This window comes from Cryphonectria parasitica (genome assembly GCF_011745365.1).
Source record: "Cryphonectria parasitica EP155 unplaced genomic scaffold M406scaffold_1, whole genome shotgun sequence".
NCBI lineage: Eukaryota > Fungi > Ascomycota > Sordariomycetes > Diaporthales > Cryphonectriaceae > Cryphonectria > Cryphonectria parasitica.
This window is the reverse complement of record NW_024468909.1, coordinates 6,520,206-6,532,213: the sequence shown is the minus strand read 5'-3', so window position 1 is coordinate 6,532,213 and position 12,008 is coordinate 6,520,206. Positions and strand designations below refer to the sequence as shown.

The following is a 12,008-nucleotide window of genomic DNA, read 5'->3' as shown; positions in this document are numbered from 1 at the left end:
CGAATCAGCCTCTACAAAAGAGAGGTCCTTCAGGGCCCCCCTCAGTCGGTTGATCCTCCCGCAAGCCCACGCACGTTAGGACCCAAGATACCCCAGCACGACACCTCGATTCGACCGCGGACCAGCCGGGATGGACGCTGACGACGATAGAACTCTAAGCCTGGGGGGATGGGATTTGGTGGTTGCGCAACGTGGGTCGGCTACGCAAATCTCTCGATCTAGAGCTTCGTAGCCGCTCAAGACGCAGACCGGTCTAATCCTATTCTGCACTCTTTGCTTCAGGCAGACCCCTGTGGACTGCCGATGGCTGAAGCTACATGTGCTATGGAACGACGGCCGGTTTATGCGCCCCCCCCCTCCAAACAGGCCCTCAGAAGATGTGCACATGTTGGTCCCTGCTGGGCGGGACTCTCTCTTGTCCTCTCGCTAGACCAGGCAAAGCGGCTGCAGGTAGTTGGGAGGTGGGGGGGGGGGGGAGATGCGTGTGTGTGTGTGTGTGTGTGTGTCTGTGTTGAGCCGCTTATAAGCCTCATCACATCCAAGCCGTCAACCTGCGTTACGCACGCGGGGCTCTCTACTCACCGTCGTGGAGAAAAGCGCTACAATGGCACGGTGTGGATGGCCGACTAGGAATGTACTTGATCTATCGTAAGACGGGACCAGTACCTGCGTTCTGCTGGCCGTCACGAGGGGCCGCAGATGATCGAAAAGCCTCCCCGGGGGGGGGGGTGTGATCCCAATCTGTACCAGCCTTTCATATACAACCGACACTACTATGGTACTCATGATTCAAAGAAGGCTGCTTGCTGCCACTTATGTACATATTGCACGCCGTGGGAGGACCAGCCCACACCCCCTCCCTGGTGGTTGTGTCATGAAATGCCCCCAAGGAGGGTGGGGGGTGGGGAACGTGGATTGGTGTGGGACTTCTCGTGCGACCTCTTGTGAGTGGTTGGGACTTGGGCCAATGTGGTCGCGACCGCGGTCATACCACCAGCCAGTCAGGGAGTGCCTCGAAGAGGGGACGCTGCCTACTATGGTACAGCCATGTCTCGTTGTTCAGTCGAGCTCTGGATTGCGTGCCGAACCCTGGTTCGCTCACACCCGACTGGCGCACCCTTCATGGGCTCCCATCACGATTGCCAAAACCGTACCTGGCTTCTGTCGGCCAGAGCCCCAGAGAGAACGGGGGGGGGGGGGTCTACAGCATGTCAGCAACTCAAAGCCACGCCTCACATACTATGATATACCTTTTTCTTCTTTTTATGCTGCGGCTCCTGGAGGCGTAGTCACCCAACAAGGCAGAACGCTCTTTTTCTTTTGAGGCTTTCAGAAAGCTATCACACACATACACAAACCAATCCACTTCCTCTTAATTTTCTTCTTCTTTCGGGCTGCTGACGTCCACGTCAGGCTTCGCATAATGAGGACTGTCGCCCCTCTTGTTGGGCTGTGATACAGGGTGGTTGCGTTGTACACTACTCAATGCACGACGGTGAGGCTCCAAGTAGCCCATCATATGGTACTATATCAAGGATGAGTGCATTTACTAGCATCTGTTTCGTCGTCGATGCGCCTGACATGGCGCTGCAGTAGCCCGCGGCATCTCTGTTCGAAGAGGGAGGGTATATGAGCCGGTTTAAAGTGATCAATACACAATTGTCTGGCCCACGCCAGACACACGTGTCTCCGTCCTTGAGGTGTATAGTACTGAGGAGGTGGTCCTCTTGCAACTTAAAATGACTGTTGGGGGTGTTCATGGTCTGTCGGGCTTGCATCATGCTCTCGTGAAAGACACGAGACATTTGGACCACACACACGATTAGACATAGTGACATACATACCAGAGTGGTTTAGTCTTGTCTGCGGGGACACCTTCGCTCAGAAAATCATCGACTGTCCATCAGGAGAGAGGTACACGAAACCGTCGACCTGCAGTTGGAGGGACACATCCCCGCGTCCGCACTTATCGAAACCGCTCTCCCTGATTTGACTTATGCACAAGACGTTTGACTGACGTGGGCTGCTCTCTCTGGATGAGACGGGATCAGAGGAGGGGAAACGGCCGATAATTGCGACCATCAATGCACAACCGAACGAATGTTATTTGTTTTCTCAATATGGTGCTAACTCATGGAGGAGGGGATATCATTCAATGACAACTCTGCTTGCCGAGCACGCTGAGTTGGGATCTGCCCCCCCCCCCCGGTTCTCTGTCTCTCTCTCCAAGTGTGTGTCTCTTGTCAGCTGGCGTCATGTCCTCGTCCTCCTCTTGCAGATGCTGACTGAGGTAAGAAATCATTGCTCTCCTCTTTTAGCAAGTCGTATTTATTAGAGGATTGAAAGTAGACCGCCGCGAAGAGCGAGAGCGACCATTTTCATCCTGTATTACTTTTACATGACCGCTACTTCTACTACGTAACAGCACCGCAGCATCATCCACCGGCAAGCCGACACGACAGCAGTAACGTTTTGTCGCCTGCTACCTTCCTCTTACACACCGCCATCTGTTTGCTGCAGATTACCTCATCCGCGAGTCCCCAAGCGCCGGTACGCTCGCTATTCCTGCCCACCCCCTCCCCCCCCGACCCAGCCAGGGTTTTACCAGGTACCACGATCTGCAGGATACCATCTTTGGGACCCACGCAGGCCCTCTCAGTTGCTGGGCCATCAGTCCCATTTACCCACACCCCTCGACCAAGTTGTTGTTTTCTTGTCGATACCGTCGTCTTGGGGGTCCCCTCGTCGCCCGTTTTGGCTGCTCACCTGACTCTCCCTCTCCCTTCCTCCCTCCTCGATCTTCCCGTGCAGATTCAGATTTTAAATTTCTCACCAATATTGACACATTCCTCCTCTGTTTCTTTCGGTCAAACCGTGTCAAACGTGTCTCTTGTTTTGAATTTGGCCCTTTCGCCTCACCTGAAGACCACATTAGTCGCACTTTCGCCACCGCTACTACTGCTACTACTATTACTAACACCTTATTCGTGGGCACTGCCAATATTGGAGACCTCCGTGAAGAACGGACCTTGGATGCCACGAGTCGAGCATATACTCGCGGAAAAAGAAAGGAGAAGAGAAAGAGAGAGAGAGAGAGAGAGAGAGAGAGAGAGAGAGAGAGAGAGAAAAGAGGACCAGTGGAAGGAAAGAACCGTTCTTCTTCAACACCATCCCCTGGGCCGTCCGAGGGTTAGCCTGAGACCCATCCTTGACATCAACGACCGTCTTGCCACACATCTCTGTCTGCCTGGTCTTTGGAAGCACACAACTGTGATTCTGCAGACGTGCCAATCTTTGGTAGGGCGGCCTTTTTCTGATGCACAAGGTTTTCCTCTTTGCATCTCAGAGATTCGACATCTCCTGACGCCACGTCTTACCACCCCCTCACTCACAAGCAACAATACCAAGGTGGTTGGGTTGTCTAGAGGACCTGCAGCTTGGAGTACGCCCCGGCTTGACACCACCACCACTATTTTTTCGCCCGCTCTAGACATAATCGGATAGGGCCCCTGGCTATCCTGCAGGACGACACACCAGCTCTCGAAGAAGCCGATAGAAGCAGAGGACAAGGGGGGCGACACCTTTTTGCCGACAATTGCCTCGCCTCGCCTCGCCTCGCTTCTGCCTTCAACCCACGGGGCTTTGCCATCTTGAAACCGACTTGGGAATTCCAAAGGCCAGTTCAGGCGACCGATCTTGCCAGCCTGCACGCACACAATTTTGCAGCTTTTCCTAGCCCTGTTCTCTTTTCTCTTTCTCAAACTAGAAGAGCAGGCCTTTTCGACTTCTGGACCCAGCTGAGCTTGGTTCCGGTTCTGGCTTGTGGAAGGCGCCACCCCCCTCCCCCCGGTCATCTCACCTTCTCAGCACAGCACCGATTGGATTTGGTCTCGTCCCTGCCGCTAGACCTCGGGACTTTAGCTTTCTTGGGCCAGTACCATTAGGGCTCCACCCCTGCTCAGGGCAGAGGTTGATCAAATTCCAGGGATCTGACAGGCGGTGGTCGTCATTCATCCTCATCCTGCATCCTGTAACCTTGAGACGTTCGCTTCTTCTCTTCATTCTCCTCGCTGTGTTGAGAGACAGAGAGCGAGAGAAAGAGAAGACGGCGAATCCTCCAATCATCATTACAACCTATCGTCTTTTTCTCGCCATTTACTTCGTCCCCCCCTCCCCCTTTTCGTTCATCTGCGGTCCGACTCCTCGTCGTCTCGTGCTTTGTTGTCATTACGAAGCATTCCCAGGCCTACTTCGCGACCGCCGACCTTCCGTGGACCGTACCTCGCCTCTGAGATCCGGGGAAAAGGCCTGCTTCCCACTCTGCTTTTTGAGAGGACAACCATCGCTACCCTCTCCCACTATTTACCAAGTACCTTGTATCACGAGGTACAACAACGGTCTTTCGCAGGGTCAAGGCTAGGCCGCAAGTCCAGAGAGGAGGAGCCTTCCCAGGGTCGATCCCTCTCTTTCTCAGCCTCCTAGCCTTCTCGTCCCCAGCCTTCTTTTTGCCCCCCCCTTTGATACCTCTTATATCATATCTGCTCCCCCGAGCACCTCTCGATCCATCCCCCAACCTCTGGTTTTCAGCCTTGCTCACCCTCGCCAACGTTACCTGTTGCAGCCCCAACAGCGTACATGAGCACGCTTGACAAACACCAGCCGCTGGTTCCTGGACTGACAACCAATAACCTCCCCCCTGCGAGACGTCATCGTCACACGATTCCTCCGCTGACCCGCTTCTTCCCTTGCACCCAAAACACGCGGCAGCTCTTCTTTCTCCATCCATTTGGAACAGGGCCTCGGGACGAATACTGCCAAACACTCCGTGGCACCACGGCTCTCTCAGTTCACTCTTGACACCCACGGCATCTGGCGTGACATTGCATCGCGCCGCCAAGATTATACCCGCCCCTTTTCTTTCCACTTCCTCGCTGTCTGCCTTTTACCGCCACTCACCCTTCCTTTTTCTTTCGTATCGCGGCTAGTCTTCAGCCTGCGCCATCCCGCACATCATGGCTACTCCATCAACATTAGACCCGTACAAGACCCTCGGCGTGGAGGCGGGTGCAGACGCCGCCGCCATCAAGAAGGCCTACCGGAAGCTGGTGTTAACCTGTCATCCCGACAAAGTCACCGACGAGTCGCTCAGGGAAGAGAAACAAGAGGAGTTCCACCGGATACAGCAAGCCTATGAAACCATTGGCGAGCCAGACAAGAGAGAGCAGTACGACAACGAGATCAAGCTGAAGAAGCTGAGGGAAGAGAGAGACCGGATATCACCCAGAAATTCCCCCACACAGGCCCGGCACGTCAACGTCAACATCTACACCGCCCGCCCGCCACCAGAATTCCGTACTTCATCCTCCTCGAAACGCTCCCCCTCTAAGGGTACTTCAAGTTTCAAACAGTACTCGCCTGACTTTTCGAGGTCCTGGGAACACAGCATCCCGACTCGGTCAAGAGCGTCAGAGGATGAACGAAGGAATCGGCGGACCGTGAGCGAGGAGAAGCTGAGGCGCGACCAACACGAGAGGAGAGATGTGGACCGTGAGCGACGCAAGGCAAGAGACGAGGAAGAGGAGTACGAGCGCAGCAAGAAAGCGATGCGGCGAGAGCAGGAAAGAGAGAGGGAGCTGCGGGATCGGGAGCGGGAACGGGAACGAGCACGTAGGCTTGAAAAGGAGCGCAAGGAGCGCAAAGAGCGTGAAGAGCGCAAGGAACGCGAAGAACGTGAAGAGCGCGAAAGAATCATTGCAAGACAGGAGAGGAAGGCAAGAGAACGCGCTGCCGAGAGGGAACGTGCTGATCGCGAGCGGGAGCGGGAGCGGGAGCAGAAACGAAAGCAGGAGGCCGACGAGAAGCCCAGGGCGAAGGCTAGGCCGGCTTATCACGAACCCTACAGCGATGAAGAGGAAGAAATTCGCAGGAGCCGAGCTAAGAAGGCATCAAAGAAGGACACTCCCGTCAGAGATAAGTCGTCCTCCAAGCGCTCGAGCCCTCTTGACGAGAAAGCCCCTGAGCTGTGCTCGACGGACGTTTTCCACTCCAAGCTGGCGTTTGCCGCCTCCTACATCAAGAACCAACAGCAGCCCAAGAGCTCCAAGTCCTCGTCTAAGCACGCGGCGGAAGGGACCTTCTCCTCCCCCGAATACGCCGACCCAGGCGACTGGGCTCCCTCAAATCGCCGTGTATCGGGCGATGGCAAGCACAGCAGCAGCAAGATGGATGGTATGTACGTCGACACCGGTGTGTCCTCGCGGGACCGCCCTGACGCGGCCAACGTCTCGCCCGCCACGCAGAGCCCGCCGCGTCTGCAGAAAGCCTACACCACCAGCCACGTCCCCGAGCCCGAGCCAATGCCTTCTCGTATTGCCTTCTCGCGTTCGCAGACCATGGAGCCCGGGTTCCTCGGCCGGTCGTCTCGCGATTCCCAGAGGCACCGATCCTCGCGGACACGGACGTATTCCATGGACGAGGACGACGCCTACTTCGCGTCGCGTCCGCCTCTCACCACCACTAAGTCAGAGAAGAAGTACAGCATCAGCCGTGACGGTGGCACGCCGCGGGTCTACGAGACGCAGAAAGACCCATACTCACCAAGCCCGAGCGCCGGGTTCCCCAAGGTCAAGATGTCGGAGCCGTACGGACCGAACAATCTATCCACTACGAAGCGATACGACCATGGCGACTATGCAACCTCAAGTTATAGTCCGCCATCTTACTCCGACTACAACACCGCCACTGCCTATGGCCAGCCGTTCGTGTCCACGAACGGATGAAAAGATAGCTTCGCTGGGAACCTCGACTAAACCTGCACCCACGTGTTGCGTTGTATATCTTTTTTATTTCATTCTTTTGGTGAGAGCGTGGCTGTGGCCGATACTTTTTCTTTTATACATGGGGGTTCATTTTTTTTTATTTTTTTTTATATATTGCTTGATTTCGTCTTCCCATTCCTTGGCGTTGGTACGGGATCATATGGCTGCCCAGAGCAGTGCGGTGTGCACTGTCCTCTCTGTTATACGGGCCTGCTTTGTTTGTATTTTCTTATCCGGCGTTCACGGGGTCTCATCTCTTTTCTTTCGGGCTGCCTTGCTACCTCACTCACCTTCACTGGACATGAACGAGATATTCCATTCCATGACCTCCCAAATGCAGCAGTAACGACTACCATGTATTAACGACAAGGCCATTTTTTCTTCTTCTTTTACCCAAGCGAGAGAGCGAGGACTTGACTGAGCCGACAACAATATCATCAATGCACAAGCGAAATTCTACTATCGTCACAATATACTCGACAAGACTGTGAAGAAAGGTGACACGCACGAGGAGGACCAACCCTCGTATCAGCAATTCTTCTTGGCAAGATCACCAGCCAATTCCTAACCATTGATGGGGGCAACCACCTTGGAGAGCTCCAGCTCAGTCAAACACCCGACCAATTCAACACCAATACTTACGCTCAGAGGGAGATACTTGCACAATCCCACACATATAACACCATATATAAATCCAATGATGAACCAGACATCGACCAACAGGGACTTGGAAAGGGGTGAATGGGGCATTTTCAGCAGACAGAGGAGAAACGGAGCTTCAAGAGGAACGAACGAACACCTTACGACTCCAGGGACGACATTGACGACGGATCCGGCCACTTTTACTGCTACTACTATCACATAGGCATTTTTTGATTCTCATAGCTTCAGAGGGATGAATACTTTGTCCGTTCTCTCTTTCGGCGCGAACACCTCATTGCTTTCAGGTTGATAAGTAGGCAAATCTATCTATCTATCTAGATGATGATAATGAAATAATGATGAAACAGCTCTCCAACTGACACGAAATCATGACATTCTCCGCTGCTTACAGTTGTGACTGACTGTAGAATTGACTTGAGAGTTTTACTAATGACAATTTATCGGTCGCAAGATATGAAAATAAACGAGGTATACATATATAGAGAGATGAACCATGCATGAGATACAACGCTCGCGCGTGTTTGACTATTTCGATAGCCTGAGTATGGAAACTATACATGCAACCTACTCTTGACCTCTACACAACTATAGCCTGTACTATCCTATAAGGCACCAAAAGATTATGAAAAAAAAAAAAAAAAAAAAGATCACCCAACCTCCTCTCCTCTCTACTATGCTTGACCCATGTTCTTTCTTAAAATGCTTTGCTACGCCGGCAATGCAACGTACATGGGAATGGGTATCTATCTATCTATTTGGGTGAAAAAATAAAAAAAAAGTCTCCTCCTATCCTACTTCAGAGACGCATGTAAGTCGAAAAATATCGTTAGAAAAATGATGATGATGAGTGGATTCTTGGTCCTTTGTTTTATTGAGGATTCTTATACAAGCACGTAGAGTGAACAGATCTGATCGGTTGATTAGTGGGACTGATCAACCAGAGGGGTGATGAACAGAAAAAGAAAGAAAGGAGCCAACAGGATCCCAGGGACGTACCATGCTCAAGCCCAAGATCATCGAACACCAAAAGCAGACATTATTCAGCGTCTCCTTGCCGCGAACCCACTTGGTGCGCTGCAGCATCACGATAGGAAGCTGCAGCATCTGGCAGACAAAGCCGTAGCCGCGGAGCTTCTTGGTGATGCAGGCCATGACGATCTCATGGCCGATGGCGGAGACTAGGAAGGTGATAACGGTGGCGTAGCTCCGGCCGATGTGCGGACGCGAGGCACTGTAGACGTGGCGCCGCAGGAAGCTGTAGACGGGCACGTTCCACTCGCGACTGAACTCCATCCAGTCGGTGCTGTTCCACCAGTCGCTGTAGAAGTGGCGGTCGGCGAAGCGCGTGATCTCGGCGAAGGAGCCGAGGACGTACTCGAAGATGACCAGAAACACGAGCAAAAAAGTCAGCATGAAGGGGAACAGCAGCCACGAGACGGTCTCGAAGAGCACTAGGAGGATCTCGGAGGCGCTGATGGCCTCATGCAGCCGCACAGAGGAGCTCTGGAGGATGGGGAGGATGAAATCCTCGGAGATGATAGTTAGGAGGAAGATACACCCAAACACAGCGATGATCTTGGAGATGAGGTTCTGCCAGTTGATGCGCTCGATGCGCGGGTACTCGATCTCGTAGCACAGGGTCGGGCAGAAGAGGAAGTCCACCCAGTTGGACCAGGTCAGGTTCTTTGGGTATGCGATGTTGCCCATGGGGCTTGTCAGCTCCCGCGCCAGGTCCTCACGCAGCTGCAAGACCTCCTGATCGTCCCCGTTGCCGGTCTTTTCGTCCTCGTCCTCGTCCCCCTGTTTCGTCCGCGTCGGGCTGACAAGCGTGCCGCCTGGGTTCTCGGCGGTCGGGTAGAGGTATGCCGGGGCACGTGACGCAGTGGAAGGGTTGTCGAGCTCCTGGAGACGCTTCTCCGTCTCGCTCAGGTGTCCGTTGTAGAAGGCGTACGAGTGCATCTTCATCAGTATCACCATGGTGTGCAGCAGCAGGAACACCTGTGACGTCCAAGGCCACTGGAGCAAGAACGGCACGGCGATCCAAATGGACAGCCACACTACCTGGTAGACACTCTGAACCGCCATCCCACCCTTGGCCCACGTTCCGCCGCTTCGAGCCTTGGCCTTCCTGACATGTCTCTGAAGAGGCAGGGACCCCGAGGCGCTTGCGACCATGGCGAAGTCGACCAGGCCTAAGTGCCACAGCTTCACAGTGAAGAGTGTCCATATCTGCACACGCATTGGGTATCCCGTGTCTTTGATGTTTCGCAGCATGGAAGTAATGGCCATGATGGCCAGGCCGATCCAGAAGAGGTTGAAGAAGCCATGGAAGTCACGGTAGTCGGAGTTTGGATCCAAGTGCGACACCCGGGTCGCGAACTCGATGGTCGGGAAGATCCGACGTCGCTGCTCGGCGCGAACCTGCTTGCGAGCAGACGAGAGTGATTTGACAGAGGGGAGGGCATCGGCCGGTATAGGAGTCGAGCGGCCACTGTTAAAAAGACAGAGAGGCACCAGGTATCAGCATTTATGTCGCCTAGCAACGAGGATGAAGAACAAGGGGGGAGAGGGGAAGGGACGGCTGTGCGCAGATACCTCGTCTGGCCTGTCAAGGTGCCCGCATCAGGAGAGTCCAGATAGCCATTGCTCCCTCCAGCGAGGGTTGTCAGATGTGATAGTTGTGAATGGACAGGCTTGCGCGGTCGTGGGCGCAAGATGCCGTCATTGGTGTCATGAAGCTCGGCAGAAGAAGTCATGGTAGGCGCTGGCGCAAGAAGCCTCTCCTAGCCAGTATTCCCTAATTTACTTGTAGATTCTAGGAATCCAAGACCACTTCCTTTCCCTTCCAAGAAGCTGGGAAGGTTATGGAAAAGAGAGCACAGGAAGGTTGGTTCGAGTCTCGCGGTCGACATGCAAGAAGAAGGAAGTTTGGTGGAGCAGAGGCGATTCAGGAGTTGCCGTCAAGTGAGGATACTGTGTATTGTAAGGACCGCCAAGGAGACAAGTAAGATCAGACAAGTAGATTTTATTCCCAGGAAAACTCCAGCCTCGAAAGGCACAAATGAGATAGAAACATGAAATTTGTTCTTAAAAAAGATGCGAGGAGTAGGACATCTCCGTAAGACCTACAGCGAGATTTGTTGATGAAACATTGTTCTCCTGAGTCCCTGAAATGCTTGAGCTATGCGCACCCAATGCCACCACTTGTTTACTACGTACTACGGTAAATACTAACTGAGTACTTACTTAGTACAAGCTTTACGTCACCTCCTACCTCGGGAGCCAGGGGGGCAAGGGTCAAAGCTCGAGTACTAATTCAGCACATTGAATAATTCGACCTCTAACATCGCAACCTCAAATTTCGAAAACGAAGCAGGCAGTAACACCTCACGAGACCTTGACCTCATGACGCGCAATATTTGTGCAGCCAAGACGCTCGCTAGTCGATTTAACGAGCTTTAGGAGGGGAGATTGTCCGCACTCTTATCCACACATTCAATCGTGCATCTACATAAGGCCCCCAAGTCCACCCCCCATTCAGCTATCCAATCTCAAAATGGACTCGAGAGACCCGACGTTCCTGGCAAGCATGACACCTCCAGATCCGCCCTCGCAATTGCAGCAATCTGCAGTCAGGGGAGGGCGATTAGTCTGGCACATGCAGACTCCTTTTGTCGGGGCTCTGGCCTACTTCACAATGACCAGCCCCGCGATCCGGGCGCGTCTACCCAGGTTTATCAGGCCCCTCTTACCCAGAACCCTAACCAAGAGACAAATTCTAGGCTGTATCTTGGTGTCATCGGCCCCTATTGTCTACTGGGACCACTGGTTCTACACCCGTGCCGAGCGTGCTGTTGCCGAGAGGGCCGCGTGGGAATCGGCGCAGAGGGCGAGACGATCTGGCGCTGCGGGCGGCCCAGGAGCATGGACGTCGGAGGGCCCAAAAAATGATTCCTCAGAAGGCGATATGGACGACCCTTGGGCCTGATTGTGCTTTATCAGGTTGGAATCTCCGTACACCTCCGGCGGTGAACACTTGTAAATGAGGCCTGGGTTCTCACACTTCCGAGGCACTCCTTTGTGGTGCACAAGAACGCGGCGGCCACGGCGAATCGCGACTGTATATCATTTCATGATCATGATATTTTCGCTCGCACCTTCAAAGGCATGAAAGTGCGTTCGAGATGATTCGTCAAGCCTCTCGTGGAGTCCCACAAACCTCGACAGCGAGTTGGTGGAATCTCATGCTTTCGATCGAAGCCAGGACTGGGACTCTCCCCCTCCCCCCCCCTCCCAAACGGGCGCGGATAATTTCTTCCGTACAGCAAGACGAAGCAGGGCAGGTGCACAGAAACAAGAACAGAGTAATAAGTGCTGAACTTGTTCTTCGTCTATGACCGCAAGCCTTTTGCAGTGGGGGGCTAAGGCGAGCTTCCTCGAGGCTGGCTGCAAAGTTGAGCCAAAGCTTGGGCGGTGGTGTCGGAAAGTACGAGTCCTTCAGCGGGTCGAGGGGTGATAGACGGCGTG

General features: G+C 53.7%; 5 protein-coding genes across 5 annotated transcripts; 3 read left to right on the top strand and 2 right to left on the bottom strand.

The window, feature by feature from the left end:
• Positions 1-4,079: 4,079 nt before the first annotated feature.
• M406DRAFT_320670 (uncharacterized protein) lies at positions 4,080-4,769 on the bottom strand. The gene has a single exon (XM_040919417.1). The coding sequence runs from the start codon at positions 4,341-4,343 to the stop codon at positions 4,185-4,187; it is 159 nt and encodes a 52-aa protein (XP_040782156.1). The 5' UTR covers positions 4,344-4,769; the 3' UTR covers positions 4,080-4,184.
• Positions 4,770-5,012: 243 nt separating this feature from the next.
• Positions 5,013-5,231, top strand: M406DRAFT_244670 (heat shock protein DnaJ; the record flags this gene model as incomplete). Its single annotated transcript, XM_040916273.1, has 1 exon — positions 5,013-5,231. A coding segment is annotated over one exon (219 nt), but the record flags the coding sequence as incomplete, so codon positions are not given.
• A 1,513-nt stretch (positions 5,232-6,744) lies between these two features.
• Positions 6,745-7,828, top strand: M406DRAFT_101141 (uncharacterized protein; the record flags this gene model as incomplete). The annotated part of the gene is made up of 1 exon (XM_040914947.1): positions 6,745-7,828. The coding sequence occupies one exon, from the start codon at positions 6,748-6,750 to the stop codon at positions 7,162-7,164; it is 417 nt and encodes a 138-aa protein (XP_040782154.1). The 3' UTR covers positions 7,165-7,828.
• A 534-nt stretch (positions 7,829-8,362) lies between these two features.
• M406DRAFT_326589 (MBOAT-domain-containing protein) lies at positions 8,363-10,237 on the bottom strand (the record flags this gene model as incomplete). The annotated part of the gene is made up of 3 exons (XM_040920107.1): positions 8,363-8,389; positions 8,478-9,972; positions 10,077-10,237. 3 exons carry the CDS (start codon positions 10,235-10,237, stop codon positions 8,363-8,365), a joined length of 1,683 nt encoding a protein of 560 aa, XP_040782153.1.
• Positions 10,238-11,037: 800 nt separating this feature from the next.
• On the top strand, positions 11,038-11,469 carry M406DRAFT_326588 (uncharacterized protein; the record flags this gene model as incomplete). Its single annotated transcript, XM_040920106.1, has 1 exon — positions 11,038-11,469. One exon carries the CDS (start codon positions 11,038-11,040, stop codon positions 11,467-11,469), a length of 432 nt encoding a protein of 143 aa, XP_040782152.1.
• Between the last annotated feature and the right edge of the window lie 539 nt (positions 11,470-12,008).

Bases quoted from the DNA above. Each gene is read 5' to 3' on its own strand.
- M406DRAFT_320670 (XM_040919417.1), bottom strand. From the start codon at position 4,343: ATGGTTGTCCTCTCAAAAAGCAGAGTGGGAAGCAGGCCTTTTCCCCGG.